Consider the following 18,189-nt stretch of genomic DNA (forward strand, 5'->3'; position numbering starts at 1 on the left):
AGCTGCCAGAAGGGCACAAGGAAAACCAGGAGAGCTGTGTTCCAGAAACCAAGAGAACTAATTCTTTCAGGCAGGGAGGCATCCACTGGTAGATGCTACCCAAGTGCTAAAGAGATAAGACCGGAGAACTGACCACTGTATTTAACGGTCTGGACTGCCGGGGACCTTCACAAGGACTGTTTTGGTGATGTGGTGGTGGTGGCAGCCCAAGTGGAACAGGCTCAGATGAAAATGGGAGGAGGAAGTGGAAGGTAAAGCTGGCAGCTTTGCTGAAAAGGGAATAGAAAAATGAAGTGGTGGTTGAAGAGGGGTGTTAGTCAATTTTTTTAAAGATACATCACAGCATGCCAATGGAAATGATGCAAGAGAAGGGGGTGGAGAAACTGCTGAAGCGCATTCCCTGAATAGGTAAGAAGGTGAGACTGAGCGCAGTAAATGATGGCACTGGCTTTAGACAAGAGGAACATGAACAATTCACTACAATCAGAGGAGGGAAAAGCTGAGTACAAATGAAAGTAGATGAGTGGCTACTTGTACATTTAAAAGGTATCTTTGCAAGCAATGATCCAGGAGAAAAGTTGGTAGAGTCCTAACAATGTAACATTTACACAACAGTTCTGAGATAGGGAGCTTAAGCAACATCTATCTATACAAAGTTACAGTGAACTAAGTTGAGGTTTTACCTTACTTAGTTCATTTTAAGAAATGAGAAGGGAGCAGGCCCCACTGACTCTGGTGCTAACTGCTGACTCCACCCTCCCAAGCACTGGCATGCTACTCCAGCCAGCCATCATGAAACCAAACAAGACACACTCAAGCTTTGTTTGCTTTATTTCACTACATGAAGTTAAGCAATAAGGCAAAATAGTAACCTGTCATTCATAAAGACCAAGGAGTGCCTCTCATTCCCAAAATGGACCAAAAAGCATATTTCTTTACAAATACGCCTGACATTTAGCTCATTAAGTCTATAAACAGTCTGAACAAAAGAAAACTCTAGTGGGCCAATCAAATCACAAATTCAGATTAAGTTCCCCAAATTGCAGTTTCTAGTGCTAATGACATCTAATTTGCTTGCAATAGTACACACTCACCATACTTTAAAAACCTTGCACCTGATCTAATATAAAAAATGAACAAATTAAAGTCCAAATTCACCAACTGCAGATATTGAACCATTTCTACTAACATGCAGAATTACCAGCCTGTACTGAAAACTGTCTTGAGGAAACAGTAAATCAAGAGCTCTGTTATTCTGCAAGCTAATTTGGCTTCTGAGGAAACAATTCTATGATCAAAAGTGTTTTTGTGTTTCTGTGTCACATGGGGGTGATGAGACCCGTTACTTCAACACTGTTATTTCTGGGAACAAACACCAGCTCTATGCCATAAATGCGTAACAGTGTGTAGTCTGTGCAAACATGTAAACACAGGACGTTATTCTCTACCTTGAGGCTCATCTCCTCCACTGGCAAATAGGCAGCACTGGCGTCAGGGCAGGCTGTAGCGGGTAGTGAAATAGAAATTAATTTGACACTTTGTACGGTCACAAAAACTTAAACTATTTCTATGGTTTGCAAATTTGTCATTATACAACACACTGCCCCAACTTCTCAGAGACTAAGCCTTATTACTATCATAATATTAGAGATATAAGTTCTTTTTTTCTTACACTGCAGCATATATATTACTCTGTGGAATATTGTTTCGTAATATTGATCTTAAGAGTACTATTTAGTGTCTTTCAAAGGTTTCCTAAATACCTCTACCTTACAAGGGGAGCCGAAAAGTTACTGTGTCCTATATTTTAAATTGCTATGTACATTTTTTTTTAACTAAAGGCTTGAACTTAGAAACAAAACCAGGGTATAAACAGGAAATTTCTCTTTCCCCCAAAAGTCTGTTGGCCACTTGCTAACAATACATTTATGGAAATATGGTGCAGCTGGTGGTCTACTTGTCAAGTCTCATTTTAGAAAACATCACAGAAACTAAGGCTGGCAAGCCAACTCCAGGATACCAAGTGAAAACAGCATGTGTGTTGTTAGGCAAGTATTCTGGGCTGCTTGTTGAACTATTTTATGGTTTATGATCAAAATGGGCTTATTTGACAAACTGTACGATAAAAGTCATAAACTCAGGAAGGAGGAAGGTTTTTTCTTAATATCCAGTTTTGGATTCAAGAGATTACAAATGTTACTTTCCTCTTTAATCACTGGAAAGAACATTAGTTCAGACCATGATAAAAATCTAACCTTTAAGATATTTTCTGCATTCCAGAAGTGAACTTGCCCACCAAGTTTTCTTTGGGCTCTTTCCAGGTTCCAAATACTCAACAACTTACTGAGTTAAAGAGGCAGAGAGGAGAAGGGGTATGAAGACATATAAAGCATGCCTCCCCATGGCAGCATCAATCCCTGGATATTGTGGCAACAGTTAAAATGAATAGAATTTGCCACCCAGTGATATGACATGCAATTGCTTCCTTCTCAAATTTTCCCCAGGAGAAAAAAGTTCCATATTCTGCTGGGAAAAAAACTTTTAAAGCAACTAATACGTAAGTATCCTACATTCACTTAAAGAAGTCAAATGAAGGTGCCTTAACTATTTCACAGGTCTTTCCAATCATTGCAAAACTAAAGACAACGTGACAATTCTATTTTCCTGTCAAATGGATGGAAGCCAGGAGGCAAGGGAACGGATATATATTTAGAGTGCTAGACTATATCCAGCGGAATGCAAAAAGCATTTGGTGCAACACTGAGACCAGTGCCAGGCCATCAATAGCAGGTCTACCTTTCAGTTATTTTACGTTTTCATCTGTGAGACTGATCCTTTATGAGATCAGGTCAGGAGACAGTATGGACAGTTTCTCAAGTGGTCAATTGAATGCCACTCCAAGGAACAGCACATCCTCTCTTGGGATGGAACTATGCTGTTGTGAGTCAACGTGCAGGGTTCAGTGAGGGAGACACAGACTTACGGGTGTGAACAGAGGAGAGAGCCAGAGGTACAGCAGTCGCTGTGTTCCTAACGCCTTGCCTATGCGCCCACCCTCCTAGGAACAGGACTCAGTAGTGCATGGTACATCATTATAAACAAGGTCTAACGAAGCAGCGGCTTCCACATTTTAACGCAGGTTCGTGGTGATACTGTCCTTGGGGATCTGCCCACCAATGAAACATTTTAAGGAAGAAGCGGGCCCAAGCTGAGTTCCACATGCTGGGTGAGCCAGATGACTTCTGTGCCCTGGTCAGTTTCTTCAATGGGGCGGATGGGAGTGGCCAGGTTTTTAAAATCATGCTTCATCTTAAAGCAAACGGTCACTTCTCCCTCCTCACGTTGCGGGGTCACTTTGATGAAAATACCCACTTTGTTGGCCTTTCTGAAGGCTATAATGCTATGGAAGGAAATAAGCACAGCATTAGGCAGGTCACAGGTCAGCCAAGCCAGTTAAACTCACAGTCATTTTATGGCCCACAGGAAATCTCTGACAACAAGATATGACCAGAATCCCGTTTGTCAACAATGAAAAGTTTCTTCAGCAAAATGCTGATCTCCTTATTACAAAAGTAAAATACAGTCATAAAACTTAGGACAGGAAAAAGTACATAAGTAAATCTTTCTTATTTTCTTCTTCAGTACACAGAAAAAAACTGTCAACAGCTTGGCTCTTAACCTACTACGTATTTTTCCATGCACTTACACTTTTATGCTTTTTGAACCAATAGAAAAGGGACACACTATTCTGTAACAAGTTTTTCTCCCACTGTTTATCACAAACACCTGTTCATATTGGTATATACAGATCTCCTCCATTTTACTTAATGGGTACACAGCAACCATAATTTGTTTACACTGATTTCCTGTTACAAACATATCTTCATATTAACTTTTATAAACATATGGTAATACTGCTACAGGATACAGACTGATGCTAACTCAGAGCTTTAAACAATTTCTAGAATATCATAAATCAGTGTGTCTTGTAAACAGCCTCTCTGAATTAGGAATTTTTAGAATAGAAAAAAAAATCTCTAGTTCAAGTTTCCATCTCAGTTTTCTGATATGCACTTGAAGTTTGTGTTTAAACAGTTTAGCTTCAAAAGAAAAAAAACAATGAAATAAACGGAACGTGATCTACTATCCAAATGATACTCAACTACTCTAAGAGAAGTTACTGAAACTAAACATTTTCATATTATCCACTATTATGTACTATTAATTTCCAGATATCTGGAAGTCCTAAAAAGCACAATAATGTGAAATATAAAAAAGCATTATACTAGCGCAACCATTTTGAACCAACTAAATCTTTCATATTAGATTCATTTTAAAAATTCAATTAAAAATAGTTAAAAAAAAAAATTCTTTCTAGCCTTAATTTCCCAGGCAACCACTGATGCCTGGGAAGCTTTAAAAAAAAATTCAGATTCTTGGTGCCTACTTAGACCTGCTAAAGAGTAGCTGTGGGGACTGGTACTCTATACGGAATTTAAAAAAAAAAAAAAATTAAAACACCCAACCTGGTGCTTTCTGAAGTTAACCCAAGTGTTGCAATCACTGTACTAACCTCACCTTTGCAGTCACTTGGTTTTTCTCATTTGTCCCATGTTATTATATTTGTTCTCTTCAGTATCTTGGTGAGGAAGCTTTTAATCATTTTGTTCAAAAGCCTTAAATATGCCCTATTCTAGTGTACTAAATGCTATTGCTTTTCAGCGCAAAGCACACTCTTTGTTTTCTTATTTTCTTGGCCGCACCACACACCTTGTGGGATCTTAGTTCCCTGAACAGGGATGGAACCTGGGCCCTCTGGAGTGGAGGTGTGGAGCCCTAACCACTGGACGGCCAGGGAATTCCCTCAGCTCACTTTCTGTATCTTGCTTTCTGACACAGGATTCTGCTAACCACACTCCTGCTTTTTAGGCTGGCTCCCTGTCAGGCTCCCTTCAGGGGCTCTAACAGAGACCAGCAGCCTGTGGGAAGAAGGGGCTGCTCCTCCGGGTGAACTTCCTATCTCCGTGCAGCTCCAGCGGGCAGCACTCCAGCAATGCGTCTTCACTCAGGAAGTGGCATATCCAGGTGCATATTCCAACTGCATACCCAGCTTCAGCATGCCACCCCTCCTCTGCCAGCCTGCCATGTTAGCACTTGTCAGGCAGTGTCCCCTCCCTCCCCCACTTCCCAGAGGTCTGAGCTGCAGCTCCACAGGACTCCTCCTTCCTTCAAGCTTCTAAATTCTAATTATTTTAACCATTTCTCTTTATCCTCTTAGCCCTAGGCATGGTAACTGCTTCACTGAATTGCCATCTCTGGGATATTTCAGATTTCTTTTTAACTTTTACCCAGTTAACAAGTCTTCATATTAAATTTTCTCTGTTCAAATAACAGATGTGATTTCTGTTTTTTAGACTGAAAGCTAACCAAAGTATTCCTCATCTGGGAAAGGCTTGGCTTTTACTTCTCAGTTAATAACTGAGAAGTATTAGGTATGAGAGAGTAAAATCTATTAATCACTAATCACTCAAAGAGGGAAAGGCAGCAGGGAAGTCGATAAATCCAATGATAAACCTCTGGGGACAGAGTACTATACCCTGTACACAACCATTAACAAATACACACCTGAAAATTTTTTACCATGGGAAACACAGGTTAAAAAAACTGTGCTTACAGAATGATCCTAATTATGGAAATGTTACTGGTGTTTATCTCTGGTGGTGAGATTTTATTTTCTTCTTCATATATATGATTTAATATATCATATAATAATGGGCTTCCCTTGTGGCTCAGCAGGTAAAGAATCTGCCTGCAATGTGGAAGACCTGGGTTTGATCCCTGGGTTGGGAAGATCCCCTGGAGAAGGGAAAGGCTACCCACTCCAGTATTCTGGCCTGGAGAATTTCATGGACTCTATAGTCCATGGGGTTGCAAAGAGTCGGACACGACTGAGCAACTTTCACTTTCACTTCACTAATATATCTTCATATATATCAGTTAATAATAATAAATAGGAAGAAAAAATTACTTAAATTCAGGTAAGGTAAGGTAAAGTCACTCAGTCGTGTCCGACTCTGCGACCCCATGGGCTGTAGCCTACCAGGCTCCTCTGTCCATGGGATTTTCCAGCCAATAATACTGGAGTGGATTGCCATTTCCTTCTCCAGGGGATCTTCCCGACCCAGGGACAAACCCGGGTCTCCCACAGTGTAGACAGATGCTTAACCATCTGAGCTACCAGGGAAGTAAGAAAACTATCAGTGGGCTTCCTGCAAGCCAGCCAGCTGTGGTGTGTGGGTGGGTGGGTGGGGGCAAGTCCCAGGAAGATCACTTACTCAGGGTCGTCCTGAAAGTCCTGGGGCTCTGCCAGCTCGTCATACTCTGCTGCTGCATCCTTGCCAGCTAAGACGAGCTCTTTGGGGGGCACCACCACCTGGAGAGCAGCACACAGAGGCTGGCTCAGAAGTGGTCAGTGCACTGCACATTCATCCAACAGAATACAGCACAGTACTGCCCTGACCCAGACACGCTGAAGGGAGCAGCAAGTCTCAGGAAACATACAACATTACTTCACTTACAAAAAGTTTCAAAACATATTGTTTGGGAATACAGACATTTATGATAAAAGATTAAGAACAAAGAAATTTAAGGGAATGAAAAAGTCAAGAGAGTGCTTAGTTCACTGGGGTTGCCATGGGTAATTCAAGTGGGAGGACACGGGGGCTTCAACTGTGCCTTCAATGTTTTCTTTCTTTCGGGGCTGGGGGAACATGGGTGTTTGTATATTGTTCTCTATACTCTGTGGTATAAAAAAAAGAAAAACAAAAAGGAGAAACACATAAAACATATGAAGAAGAAAAATATAACATAAAACAAAGGAGAAACATAAAACATATAAAGGAGGAAGACATATAAAGGGGAAACTTAAAACTTCCGACAACGCAAGAGAAGACTCTACACATGGACATCACCAGATGGTCAATACTGACATCAAACTGGTTATAGCCTTTGCACCCAAAGATGGAGAAGGTCTATACAGTCAGCAAAAACAAGGCCGGGAGCTGACTGTGGCTCAGATCATGAACTCCCTACTGCAAAATTCAGACATAAGTTGATGAAAGTAGGGAAAACCTCTAGACCATTCAGGTATGACCTAAATCAAATCCCTTTGATTATACAGTAGAAGTGACAGATTCAAGGAATTAGGTCTGACAGACAGAGTGCCTGAAGAACTATGGACGGAGGTTCATGACGTTGTACAGGAGGCAGTGATCAAGACAATCCCCAAGAAAAAGAAATGCAAAAAGGCAAAATGGTTGTCTGAGGATGCCTTACAAATAGCTGAGAAAAGAAGATAAGCTAAAGGAGAGAAAAGAGAAGATATACCCATATGAATGCAGAGTTCCAAAGAATAGCTAGGAGAGATTAGAAAGCCTTCCTCAGTGATCAATGGAAAGAAATATCAATGGAAAGAAATAGAGGAAAAACAATAGAATGGGAAAGACTACAGACATCTTTGAGAAAATTACAGATACCAAGGTAACATTTCATGTAAAGATGAGTACAATAAAGGACAGAAATGGTATGGACCTGACAGAAGCAGAAGAGATTAAGAAGAGGTGGCAAGAATACACAGAAGAACGATACATAGAAGATCTTAATGACCCAGATAACCACGATGGTGTGATCACTCACCTAGAGGCAGACATCCTGGAATGTGAAGTCAAGTGGGCCTTAGGAAGCATCACTACAAAGCTACTGGAGGTGATGGAATTCCAGCTGAGCTATTTCACATCCTAAAAGATGATGCTGTGAAAGTGCTGCCCTTAATATGCCACAAATTTGGAAAACTCAGCAGTGGCCACGGGACTGGAAAAGGTCAGTTTTCATTCCAATCCCAAAGAATGTCCAAACTACTGCACAATTGCACTTATCTCACACACTAGCAAAGTAATGCTCAAAATTCTCCAAGCCAGGCTTCAACAGTACGTGAACTGTGATCTTTCAGATGTTCAAGCTGGATTTAGAAAAGGCAGAGGAACCAGAGATCAAACTGTCAACATCTGCTGGATTATAGAAAAAGCAAGAAAGTTCCAGAAAAATATCTATTTTTGCTTTATTGACTATGCCAAAGCCTTTGACTGTGTGGATCACCACAAACTGTAGAAAATTCTTCAAGAGATGGGAATACCAGACCAGCTTACCTGCCTCCTGAGAAATCTGCATGCAGGTCAAGAAGCAACAGTTAGAACCAGACGTGGAACAACCGACTGGTTCCAAATTGGGAAAGGAGTTTATCAGTCAAGACTGTATACTGTCACCCTGATTTAACTTACATGCAGAGTACATCATGTGAAATCCCAGGCTGGATGAAGCACAAGCTGGAATCAAGACTGCCAGGAGAAATATCAATAACCTCAGATACGCAGATGACACCACTTTTATGGCAGAAAGCGAAAAAGAACTAAAGAGCCTCTTGATGAGAATGAAAGAGGACAGTGAAAAAGCTGGCTTAAAACTCAACATACAAAAAACGAAGATCATGGCATCTGGTCCCATCACTTCATGACAAATGGATGGGGAAAGTGGAAATAGTGACATTTTCTTTTGGAGGGGCTCCCAAATCACTGAAGATGGTGACTGCAGCCATGAAATAAAAAGATGCTAGCTCCTTGGAAGAAAAGCTATGACAAACCTAGACAGCATGTTAAAAATCAGACACATTACTTTGCTGACAAAAGTCTGTCAGTCAAAGCTATGCTTTTTCCAGCAGACATGTATGGATGTGAGAGTTGGACTATAAAGAAGGCTGAGGGCTGAAGAATTGATGCTTTTGAACTGCAGTGTTGGAGAAGACTCTTGAGTCTTGGACTGCAAGGAGATCAAACCAGTACATCCTAAAGGAAATCAGTCCTGAATATTCTATTGCTAGGATTAATGTGGAAGCTGAAATTCCAATACTTTGGCCACCTAATGCAAAGAACTGACTCCTCAGAAACGACCCTGATGCTGGGAAAGACTGAACCTGGGAGAAGGGGACAACAGAGGATGAGATGGTTGGATGGCATCACCAACTCGCTGGACATGAGTTTGAGCAAGCCCCGTGAATTAGTGATGGACAGGAAAGCCTGGAGTCCTGCAGTCCATGGGGCTGCAAAGAGTTGGACACGACTGAGCGACTAAACTGAACTGAAAGGAGAAACAGTGGTTCCAACATATTTTCTGAAATGGGAATATTGGCTATGTTTATGGACATGAAAAACAGTTTTCTTCAGACTTAGCCTTTGGTTGTAACTAGGCTTCAACTTTGCTCTGTTAGAGGTTAACAGATAACAATGTTAATAACATTTCTAATTATGGAAATAAATGTGGCTGGGGAGCTAAAAGAGAGAGAAAAGCAGCAAATTCATAAGCTGGGTATATTTATCAGACACTTATTTCTATCTGGATAGAGACACTGGATAGACAGCTCATTAGTGATATTTTAAAAAGGAGCAAGGACAGATGAGTGTCATCTCTCTTTAGAAGTGATGCTGGGAAATGAAATCATTAAAAAGCAGAAGGAAAAATAAAGAGATAAATTCTCTACTAATAAGCATAACTCGAATAACAGCTAATTAAAGATATAGGCATCCTTTCTGCTGATTTGTTATGAACATCATGCTGAATTATGAGACAATAAAATGGCCTATTACAGAGAAAAGTTCTTGTTCTAAAATTTCAAGTAGTAGACGAATCATGAAAAAAAATGTAGAAAGTTCTCAGTTCATTCATTCAAGTAATACTGAGAGTCAGAATCGCCTATTTTAATATTTAGTGCCAGGTATACTCTCACCAACTCGATGGACGTGAGTATGAGTGAACTCCAGGAGTTGGTGATGGACAGGGAGGCCTGGCGTGCTGCGATGCATGGGGTCGCAAAGAGTCGGACACGGCTGAGTGACTGAACTGAACTGATAGTCTATGTAGGGCTTTCCAGGTGATGCTAGTGGTAAAGAACGCACCTGCCAATGCTGGAGACATAAGAGATGCGGGTTCAGTCCCTGGGTTGGGAAGATCCCCTGGAGGAGGGCATGACAACCCACTCCATTACTGTTGCCTGGAGAATCCCATGGACAGAGGAGCCTGGCGGACTGTGGTCCACAGGGCTGCAAAGAGTTGGACATGACTGAGGTGACTTAGCATGCACGCACACATGCATACTCTATGTAAGCAGAGGGCCTCTAGCTGAGGCACATCAGCTTTTAAAAGGAAATGTCATTTCCTTTGCCATCTTGAAGCATCAGTATGCCTCAGGCAGAAAGAGAGCTATGGGCATGTCTGTCAGAAGAGTGGGATGGGAAGGAAGAATTCTAGGTAAAATGAGTAGCATATGTAATTCTCCAGGAACACTAGAGTTTATGACCCACTGGATCTGCTTGGATCTCAACCATTAATGTGCATGATCTAGAGAACGCTAGATTTAGTCGTTTTAGGGAAGATCGTAATGGAAGAAAAGAGATGAGGATATTAAGGAGCTCTTAAGCTATGGCAAGGAATTTAGTTTATTCCAATGTCAGAGGGACACCAAACAAGCTGCTTGCCATGATCAAAGCTAAATCTTAGAAAGATCATCCTAACAGCAAGACAGAGATGGGCTGGAGTGGAAGTGGGGGTGAACTGAGAACAGGGAGTTGAAAGTTGCTGTCCTAGTCCACGTGAGAAATGATGAAACCCCCAAAAAGGGTGGTGGCAGTGTGCCTGCGGATAAAGTAGAAAACTCTAGAGGTGAAATCAACAGAACCTGAAGACTGGATGTGAAAACCAGAGTGTGGAATCCTTTAAAGCAGGTCAAATGAGGCCACTTCAGGAAAGCCAGGGTCACTCAGAATGAAGCAAAACACTCCTACCTTAGCAGTGCTGTTGATATTATCAGGGTCCCCCTCCTCGCACTCCAAAAGAGTCACGTGGGTGAGGTTCTCCACTGGATTCGTGAGAGTCAGGAGGACCTGGCTCTCCTGGGGAAAAGGAAAGGTATCTTTCAGACATGCTACACTGCTGCCACCTAGGTCCACCTTTTCTCATGATTATATCGCAAAATCATCAGCCTGTGCACCCCCGCCTTCACCATCATTTTTGAGTACCCCACCTGTACCTCTGCATCGCTGCACTCTTAAATGCTCATCAACTCCTACATTACTTATACACTAGACTATATCCTCTCTAGAGTTGCTATTTCACTGAGGAAATGGATCAGATTCCATATAAAGGGCCAGTTACTCGATCCAGAAATCTGAGAAATATACATTATCTAAGTGACTGTTTAAACTTTGTAACTCTTACTCTACCCAGGATGTCACTAGGACTTAAAAGAAGGAAGCCCTCATAAGTAAACTATAGGAGCCACAGGCCAGCCAAATGTATTAATATAGCCAAAAAAAAAAAAAAAGGGCGTATCAAGACTATAGAAGACTTTTAAGATATCTTGAAGTTTTTTGGTATGCTCTTTAGCAAAAAAAACAAAAAATCTTTGAAATGAATAGGGACTATAAAAGTGTCTTTATTGCTGTAGAACATTCTGTAATTTGTTGGGAGGCATGTGTGGGAGTCAAGGACTCAAAGAATAGAGGGGCTGAGGTAACAAAGAAATCTATGACAATACACACACACACACAGATGGTGGAGAATCTCTCACACACACACACACACACACACATACAGTGTACACACACACACAGGAGGAGACCTGAAGCTGCCTGTGGGGTCTAACATCTCCGTTTTTACCAGCCATGATTCTACCACCATGTAATGTGCACCCTGCTCCTTCTGCACATATTCAAAGATGCTATCATCAAGAATCCCAGCTTAAGGACACTTAAAATCTCAGTCCCTTATTATTTCAAACTTTCTTCTTTTCTATCTCTTGCTCATTGAATTCTGTGTCAAATATGCACAGCCACCACATACACTAAGCACACCTCTTCGATCAATTAACTCTTTCTCCTCCCATTAATATACTAACCTTCATGTAGCGAAGGTTGGGAATTGACATGATTCTCACTTCTGGGATATAATTGCTGTAAGTGAATAAAAAATGCATTAATGTTCACTGTAGTCTCTTAGAAGAAATGATTTCTTCTTGTTAATTAGAATAAGTCAGAGAAAATTTTAAAGATTCTTCCTATCACTACAATAAGAATTTAAGACGTGAAATCAAACCGGTAATGAGTTCTTTCTGAAATCTCACGTGTACCTCTATATATCCATGCATCAAGGTAGATATCTCCCTTATGTATTTATTAGATATGTCTTTTGAGATTTTTATTAATTCATTTCTGTGAATCTATATAGCAACTGGTGATAAGACCCAACACTGATTTTATAATACACAGTTCAGTCGCTCAGTCAGGGGTCCAAAAACAATACCACATACTAACCAAACACTTTTACGTAGCATTTACTATGTGCCAGGCAATATTTGAAGTTTGTTACAAATATTAATTCATGTAATCCTCATTGCAAATGCATTAAACAGGTATTACTATTATCCCCATTATAAAGATGAAGACACCAGGTTTAGGAGAAGCAGTCTGCTGGAAGCAGCCAGGATTCAAACCTAGGCAGTCTGGCTGCAGGGTCTTGCTCTTAACCACTCTGTATGCTACCTCTCTGAATAAGACAACAGAATATTGTACTTGTGTGTGCTTGTTCTGGACTCAAAACCACTGGGGTTCAAATTCCAACTGAGTATTTATATACTAAGATATTCGTTTGTAAAGAGCAGGGCAAGATATTTAGCTCTTTGTGTCTTGGTTTCTTTAATCATAAAATGAGAACATTTAAAGTTCCTTTTTATTGTGAAGAACAAATTAAATAGTGTGTACAAAAAGTGCTTGGAACAAAGCACGCATAAATGTTATCATGCAAATATTAACTGAAGATAAAATCTACTGCAGAAACACTTCAAGAGGGTGCGTGTAGGAGGGCATCTTAGCATTACGGTATTTTAACTTCAGACTAGGTATTTTTTATGATGGTCATCATGATTATCTGAGTAATTTGATATTAAATTCAAGGGCCCCACTATCAAAGATTTGGATTTAGCTGGTCTGATTTGTGGCCAGAACATATGTATTAAGATTCCTTGGTGACCCTGCCATGATACCAGAAAAAAAAATACACTTTTTCCCCCAAAGAGCTCTTAAGAAACTGATGTGAAGCACATTTGGCCATTTGGGATTTCTGCAAGGAGTGTAATTCTTAATTAGGAAAGGAGTTCGAACCACATGTCACTTCTGTAGTCCTAATCAGTCATGCATTAAATAACAGTAGTTAGGAAAACAGAACATACTGTATGGCGATTTACAGTTACAAAGCATTTGCAAACCTAATAGCTCATTGGATCCTTCTTAACAATGCAGCTATGAAATTAAGATGCTTACTCCTTGGAAGAAAAGTTATGACCAACCTAGAGAGCATATTCAAAAGCAGAGACATTACTTTGCCAACTACGGTCCGTTTAGTCAAAGCTATGGTTTTTCCTGTGGTCTTGTATGGATGTGAGAGTTGGACTGTGAAGAAGGCTGAGCACTGAAGAATTGATGCTTTTGAACTTTGGTGTTGGAGAAGACTCTTGAGAGTCCCTTGGACTGCAAGGAGATCCAACCAGTCCATTCTGAAGGAGATCAGCCCTGGGATTTCTTTGGAAGGAATGATGCTAAAGCTGAAGCTCCAGTACTTTGGCCACCTCATGCGAAGAGTTGACTCATTGGAAAAGACTCTAATGCTGGGAGGGATTGGGGGCAGGAGGAGAAGGGGACGACAGGATGAGATGGCTGGATGGCATCACAGACTCGATGGACGTGAGTCTGAGTGAACCCTGGGAGTTGGTGATGGACAGGGAGGCCTGGCGTGCTGTGATTCATGTGGTCGCAAAGAGTCAGACATGACTGAGCGACTGAACTGAACTGAACAAATACAAGAGGATGGCAGGACTGGTGTTATGCCCATTCAGAGATGAGGAAAATCAGTTTAGACAAATTCTGTGACAGAACCCGTATCTGGCCCTCCTAGTTCCTTCCTCCTAAGTTACCAGACCAGCACTTATCTGCCATTTGACTGCCAATGATTTCAATTGTTGTATAATACTCTACATGCATGTATCTCAACTAATCAACTATTTCTTTGTTAATGGTTAATCAGTTTGACATTAAAACTGTTTCCAGCTTTTACCATTAAAATGTTACAACACACATCTTTTAAAAATGTATCTTTATATATTATCGGTCTTTATATATTGCTTTTATTTCTATAGAATAGATTCCTGAGATAGTACTATCAGGTTAAAATCTGTATGTCATTTTGTCTTGATATTCCAAGTCACTCTCCAGAAAGACTCCAGCAATTCACTCTACCAACAATATGTACAAGTATGTTTACCTACATTCCCACAAGCACTCCAAACTAATATTTAAAATTTTCCTACCAAGTCCCAGCATCTTTCCATATATTTACCAGCCATTAGGAATTTCTATTCTGTGAGCTACATATTCAAATCCTTTGCCCCACCTCATCTCCCCATCCCACCCATTCCAGGGATATTCAAGTTTTATTTATCATGCAGTAGCAAATACTCTTTCTTATTCGACTGTCTCAGGACTTTGTGGTCAATTCTGTTTTTTTATAACTCATATTTTTCTGCTAAGCTCAAAGCTGGCTATTTTCCTTACTAGCTTCTGGGCTTCCTGCTTTATTCAGGAAGGGCTCTCTCACCCTAAAGTCAAGACAATAATTTACTAATTATTCTTTTTGACAGATGATTTTCATACGCAAAATTCCCTTCTACTGACAAGTTCCAGTGAGTTAACATGAATTATTTTCATCCCATGCAACAAAGCACTATCAGAACATAGTTCAATAATAGTGTTACATGATATTCTTCCATCTGCTATACTTTTTTTATTTTTTAAAGAGATCATTCCCAAACTTAGGTACTTTATCATTTGGAATGAATGACTCTCCAACCAACAACATACCACATTGCCAGAGACCATACTATTACATGTCCCTGATATAAACACCTTGGATTCTGTGTCTGTAGACTTGCCTTAAACTTCCTGTTCTGTATTTCAAAACCAAAACAAGAACCGAATAGTAAGATTATTCTGATGTAGCTTCTCTCTTCTCTTTTAAGCCAAGAGTAAGCACATTTCATAGTGGGGGGGGGGGGCGGGGGGGGGGGACAAAACAGTGACCTGAAACACCAATCCCAAATACTCACACAGCAACCATCTGGATTTTGAATTTAATAGATGTTGGATTAAATTCTGGCTTGCTCAGATTATGTTCACATTTCTAAAAAGAAAAAAAATACATAATATGCATCAGAGGAAAACAAGAATACAATCTGCTGATCCACACAGCTGTTAAATTCAAAAGCACAGCATTTAATACAGTTTGATTTTATTTTGCTGCAAGATCACATATATTTTAAAATAGTATATATTAACTGATAACCAAAATAAAGGAAAGATGATGTTTTGGACTTTTGGAAATAAGCAACCACACTATCAAATATTATAACCCTTAGTGCTTCAAATTGAAATAACAACTAACAAATACTTAAAAATTTTTTTTTTATTTTTAAATTTATTTTTGGCTATGCTGGGTCTTCACCGCCATGCACAGGCTTTCTCTAGTTGTGGTTAGAGGGCTTCTCATTGTGGTGAGTTTTCTTGTTGCAGAGTACAGGCTCTCAGAAAAGGCAATGGCACCCCACTCCAGTACTCTTGCCTGGAAAATCCCACGGACGCAGGAGCCTGGTAGGCTGCAGTCCATGGGGTCGTTAAGAGTCGGACACAACTGAGCGACTTCACTTTCACTTTTCACTTTCATGCATTGGAGAAGGAAATGGCAACCCACTCCAGTGTTCTTGCCTGGGGAATCCCAGGGATGGGGGAGCCTGGTGGGCTGCTGTCTATGGGGTCACACAGAGTCGGACATGACTGAAGCGACTTAGCAGCGGCAGCGGCAGCAGCACAGGTTCTAGGTTCATGGGCCTCGGTAGTTGCAGCTCGAGGGCTTAGTTGCTCCACAGCATGCATGATCTTCTCGGATCAGAGATCCAACCTGTGGTCCCCTGCGTTGGCAGGTGGACTCAAAACCACTACACCACCAGTGAAGTCCCTAACACATACTTCTAATTAAGTGTGGACAATTTTGCTGAGTTTTCCTCTTTCCCGTTTTCTTTTCTTTTTGGCTGTGGCTTGCAGTGGCATCTGGGATCTTCCCCAGTCAGGGATTGAACCCATACCCCCTGCAGTGAAAGCATGGTGTCCTAACCACTGGACTGTCAGGGAAGTCCCTTCTTTGTTTTATGTTATTTTTATTAGTCCTTTTTAATTTCCTCTCTACTAGTCTAAAAGATACCCATTCTTGGTTTAAGTGAACTTAAACACCACACTGACTGTAGGAGGTAGGTATAGGTACTGTAAATATTGTCTGAATTTCACAGATGATGAAAATGGGGCATGGGAAAGGTAAATCATCTGTGCAAATGTCACAGAGCCAGTAAGACTTGGAGCTGGGATTTAAATCCAAGTGCTGTGATTCCAGATCTCATGCTTTAGAATAAACAATTACTTGCTTACTATCTTGAATAGGCTCCACGTATATCCAGTTAAAAATTTTTTTAACTCTAGAAAAAAAAGAACAGTATAAAGATACCAGTTACTGATCCTACTGCTCCTCTCCTCAGAGCCCCCAGTTTCTCATGTACAGCTGATGAGCATAAAAAGTATACACATACATCATCTTTCTTTTTCACAGTAACACAAAAGAGAACATTTTATATTCTTCTGCCTTTTCCACCAAATCTATCTTGGAAATTATATATTAACACACACAGAGGTATCTCTGTGTTCTATTTAATAATTCTGTAACTTATTTAACCAGACCCAAATTGATAAATGCTTCCACAATTTTGCTACTACAAATAACACAGCAATGAGTAATCTTGTAGGCAAATCACTTCCCACATGCATATATATCTATCTGTAGGATAATTTCCTAAAAGTCCATTTGTTATTTTGATGGATATTGCCAAATTGCTAACTTCTGCCAATCTGATGATTATGAAATGGTTTCTCATTGCAGTTTTAATGTACACTTCCTGATTACTGTACATGTTTGAGTATCTCTCCTCTTTACTGGGAACTGGAACTCCCTCTGCCATAACTGGCACATTAGTATCTACATGTCAATTTTAGAATGGGGTATTATCTTTTCCTTACTGATTTGTTACACTTCTTCATACATTCTGGATACTAATTATCTGTCAATTACATACTTTACAAATTACTCTTAGTCTATGATCTACCTTTTCATTTCTTTATGGGTTTTCCTTGTAATGGGGGTACAAATTTTAATGTGTCAAATATGTAATTTTATCCTTTATGGTTTATCTTACTTATGGATCACTTACTCCCTTAACCAGAAGCCATAAAGAATGTCTCCATATTTCCTTCTAGAAATATTGCTCTTCATATGTACTCTTTAAAGTTTTTAAGGTTTCTAAAATTGACTTCTGTGTATCATGTAAGTTAGAGGCCCCATTTTTTTTTTTCATAGAATCATTTGAGATGATTTCACAAGCTATTCTTTCCCCAGTGACTTGAAAGGCCACTACTTGGTAAAATCAAGTTTCCTGACATGCGTAAGTCTATTTCTGCTTTCTGTATTCTGTTTCAACAGTCTATAATATAATCTAACATAAACAAATATTTTTTATATGTGTGTGTGTATATATATATATATTCCCTCTTTTCTTACATAAAGTTATGTGCCTGCTCTACACCCTGCTTTTTTGCATTTATAAATACATCCCGTGTTACAACATTGTTTCTTATAGATTTACAGTACTCATTGGATAGATATATCCTAATCTCTACATATTTTGGTTTGTATTTGTAGAGGTGTATCTCCAGGGAGGTTGATGGGTCAATATTTATTTTTTACCTGCTGGATCTGTCCATTTCTGAGAGACAGGCGTTGAAGTCTCCAACTATGATGGTGGAGTCATCTATTTCTCCTTATAGCTCTATCGGATTTTGCTCACATGGTTTGACACGCGATTGTTGGGCAAATCTACATTAAGAATGGTTATATCTTCTTGGAGAACCAACCTCTTTATCATTATTTAATATCCTTCTT

General features: G+C 40.0%; 1 protein-coding gene across 1 annotated transcript in view; it reads right to left on the reverse strand.

The window, feature by feature from the left end:
• Positions 1–813: 813 nt before the first annotated feature.
• Positions 814–18,189, reverse strand: part of DCTN4 (dynactin subunit 4) — a 34,064-nt gene continuing 16,688 nt past the window's right edge. Inside the window, exons 9-13 of the mRNA XM_069592454.1 lie at positions 15,260–15,333; positions 12,002–12,056; positions 10,890–10,997; positions 6,336–6,433; positions 814–3,400 (exon numbers count right to left, since the gene is read on the reverse strand). Of these exons, the coding sequence (XP_069448555.1) occupies positions 3,187–3,400; positions 6,336–6,433; positions 10,890–10,997; positions 12,002–12,056; positions 15,260–15,333 (549 nt within the window). The 3' untranslated portion in view covers positions 814–3,186. The remainder of the gene's footprint in view (positions 3,401–6,335; positions 6,434–10,889; positions 10,998–12,001; positions 12,057–15,259; positions 15,334–18,189) is intronic.

This window comes from Ovis canadensis, chromosome 5, assembly GCF_042477335.2.
Source record: "Ovis canadensis isolate MfBH-ARS-UI-01 breed Bighorn chromosome 5, ARS-UI_OviCan_v2, whole genome shotgun sequence".
In the NCBI taxonomy this organism is placed as follows: Eukaryota; Metazoa; Chordata; class Mammalia; order Artiodactyla; family Bovidae; genus Ovis; species Ovis canadensis.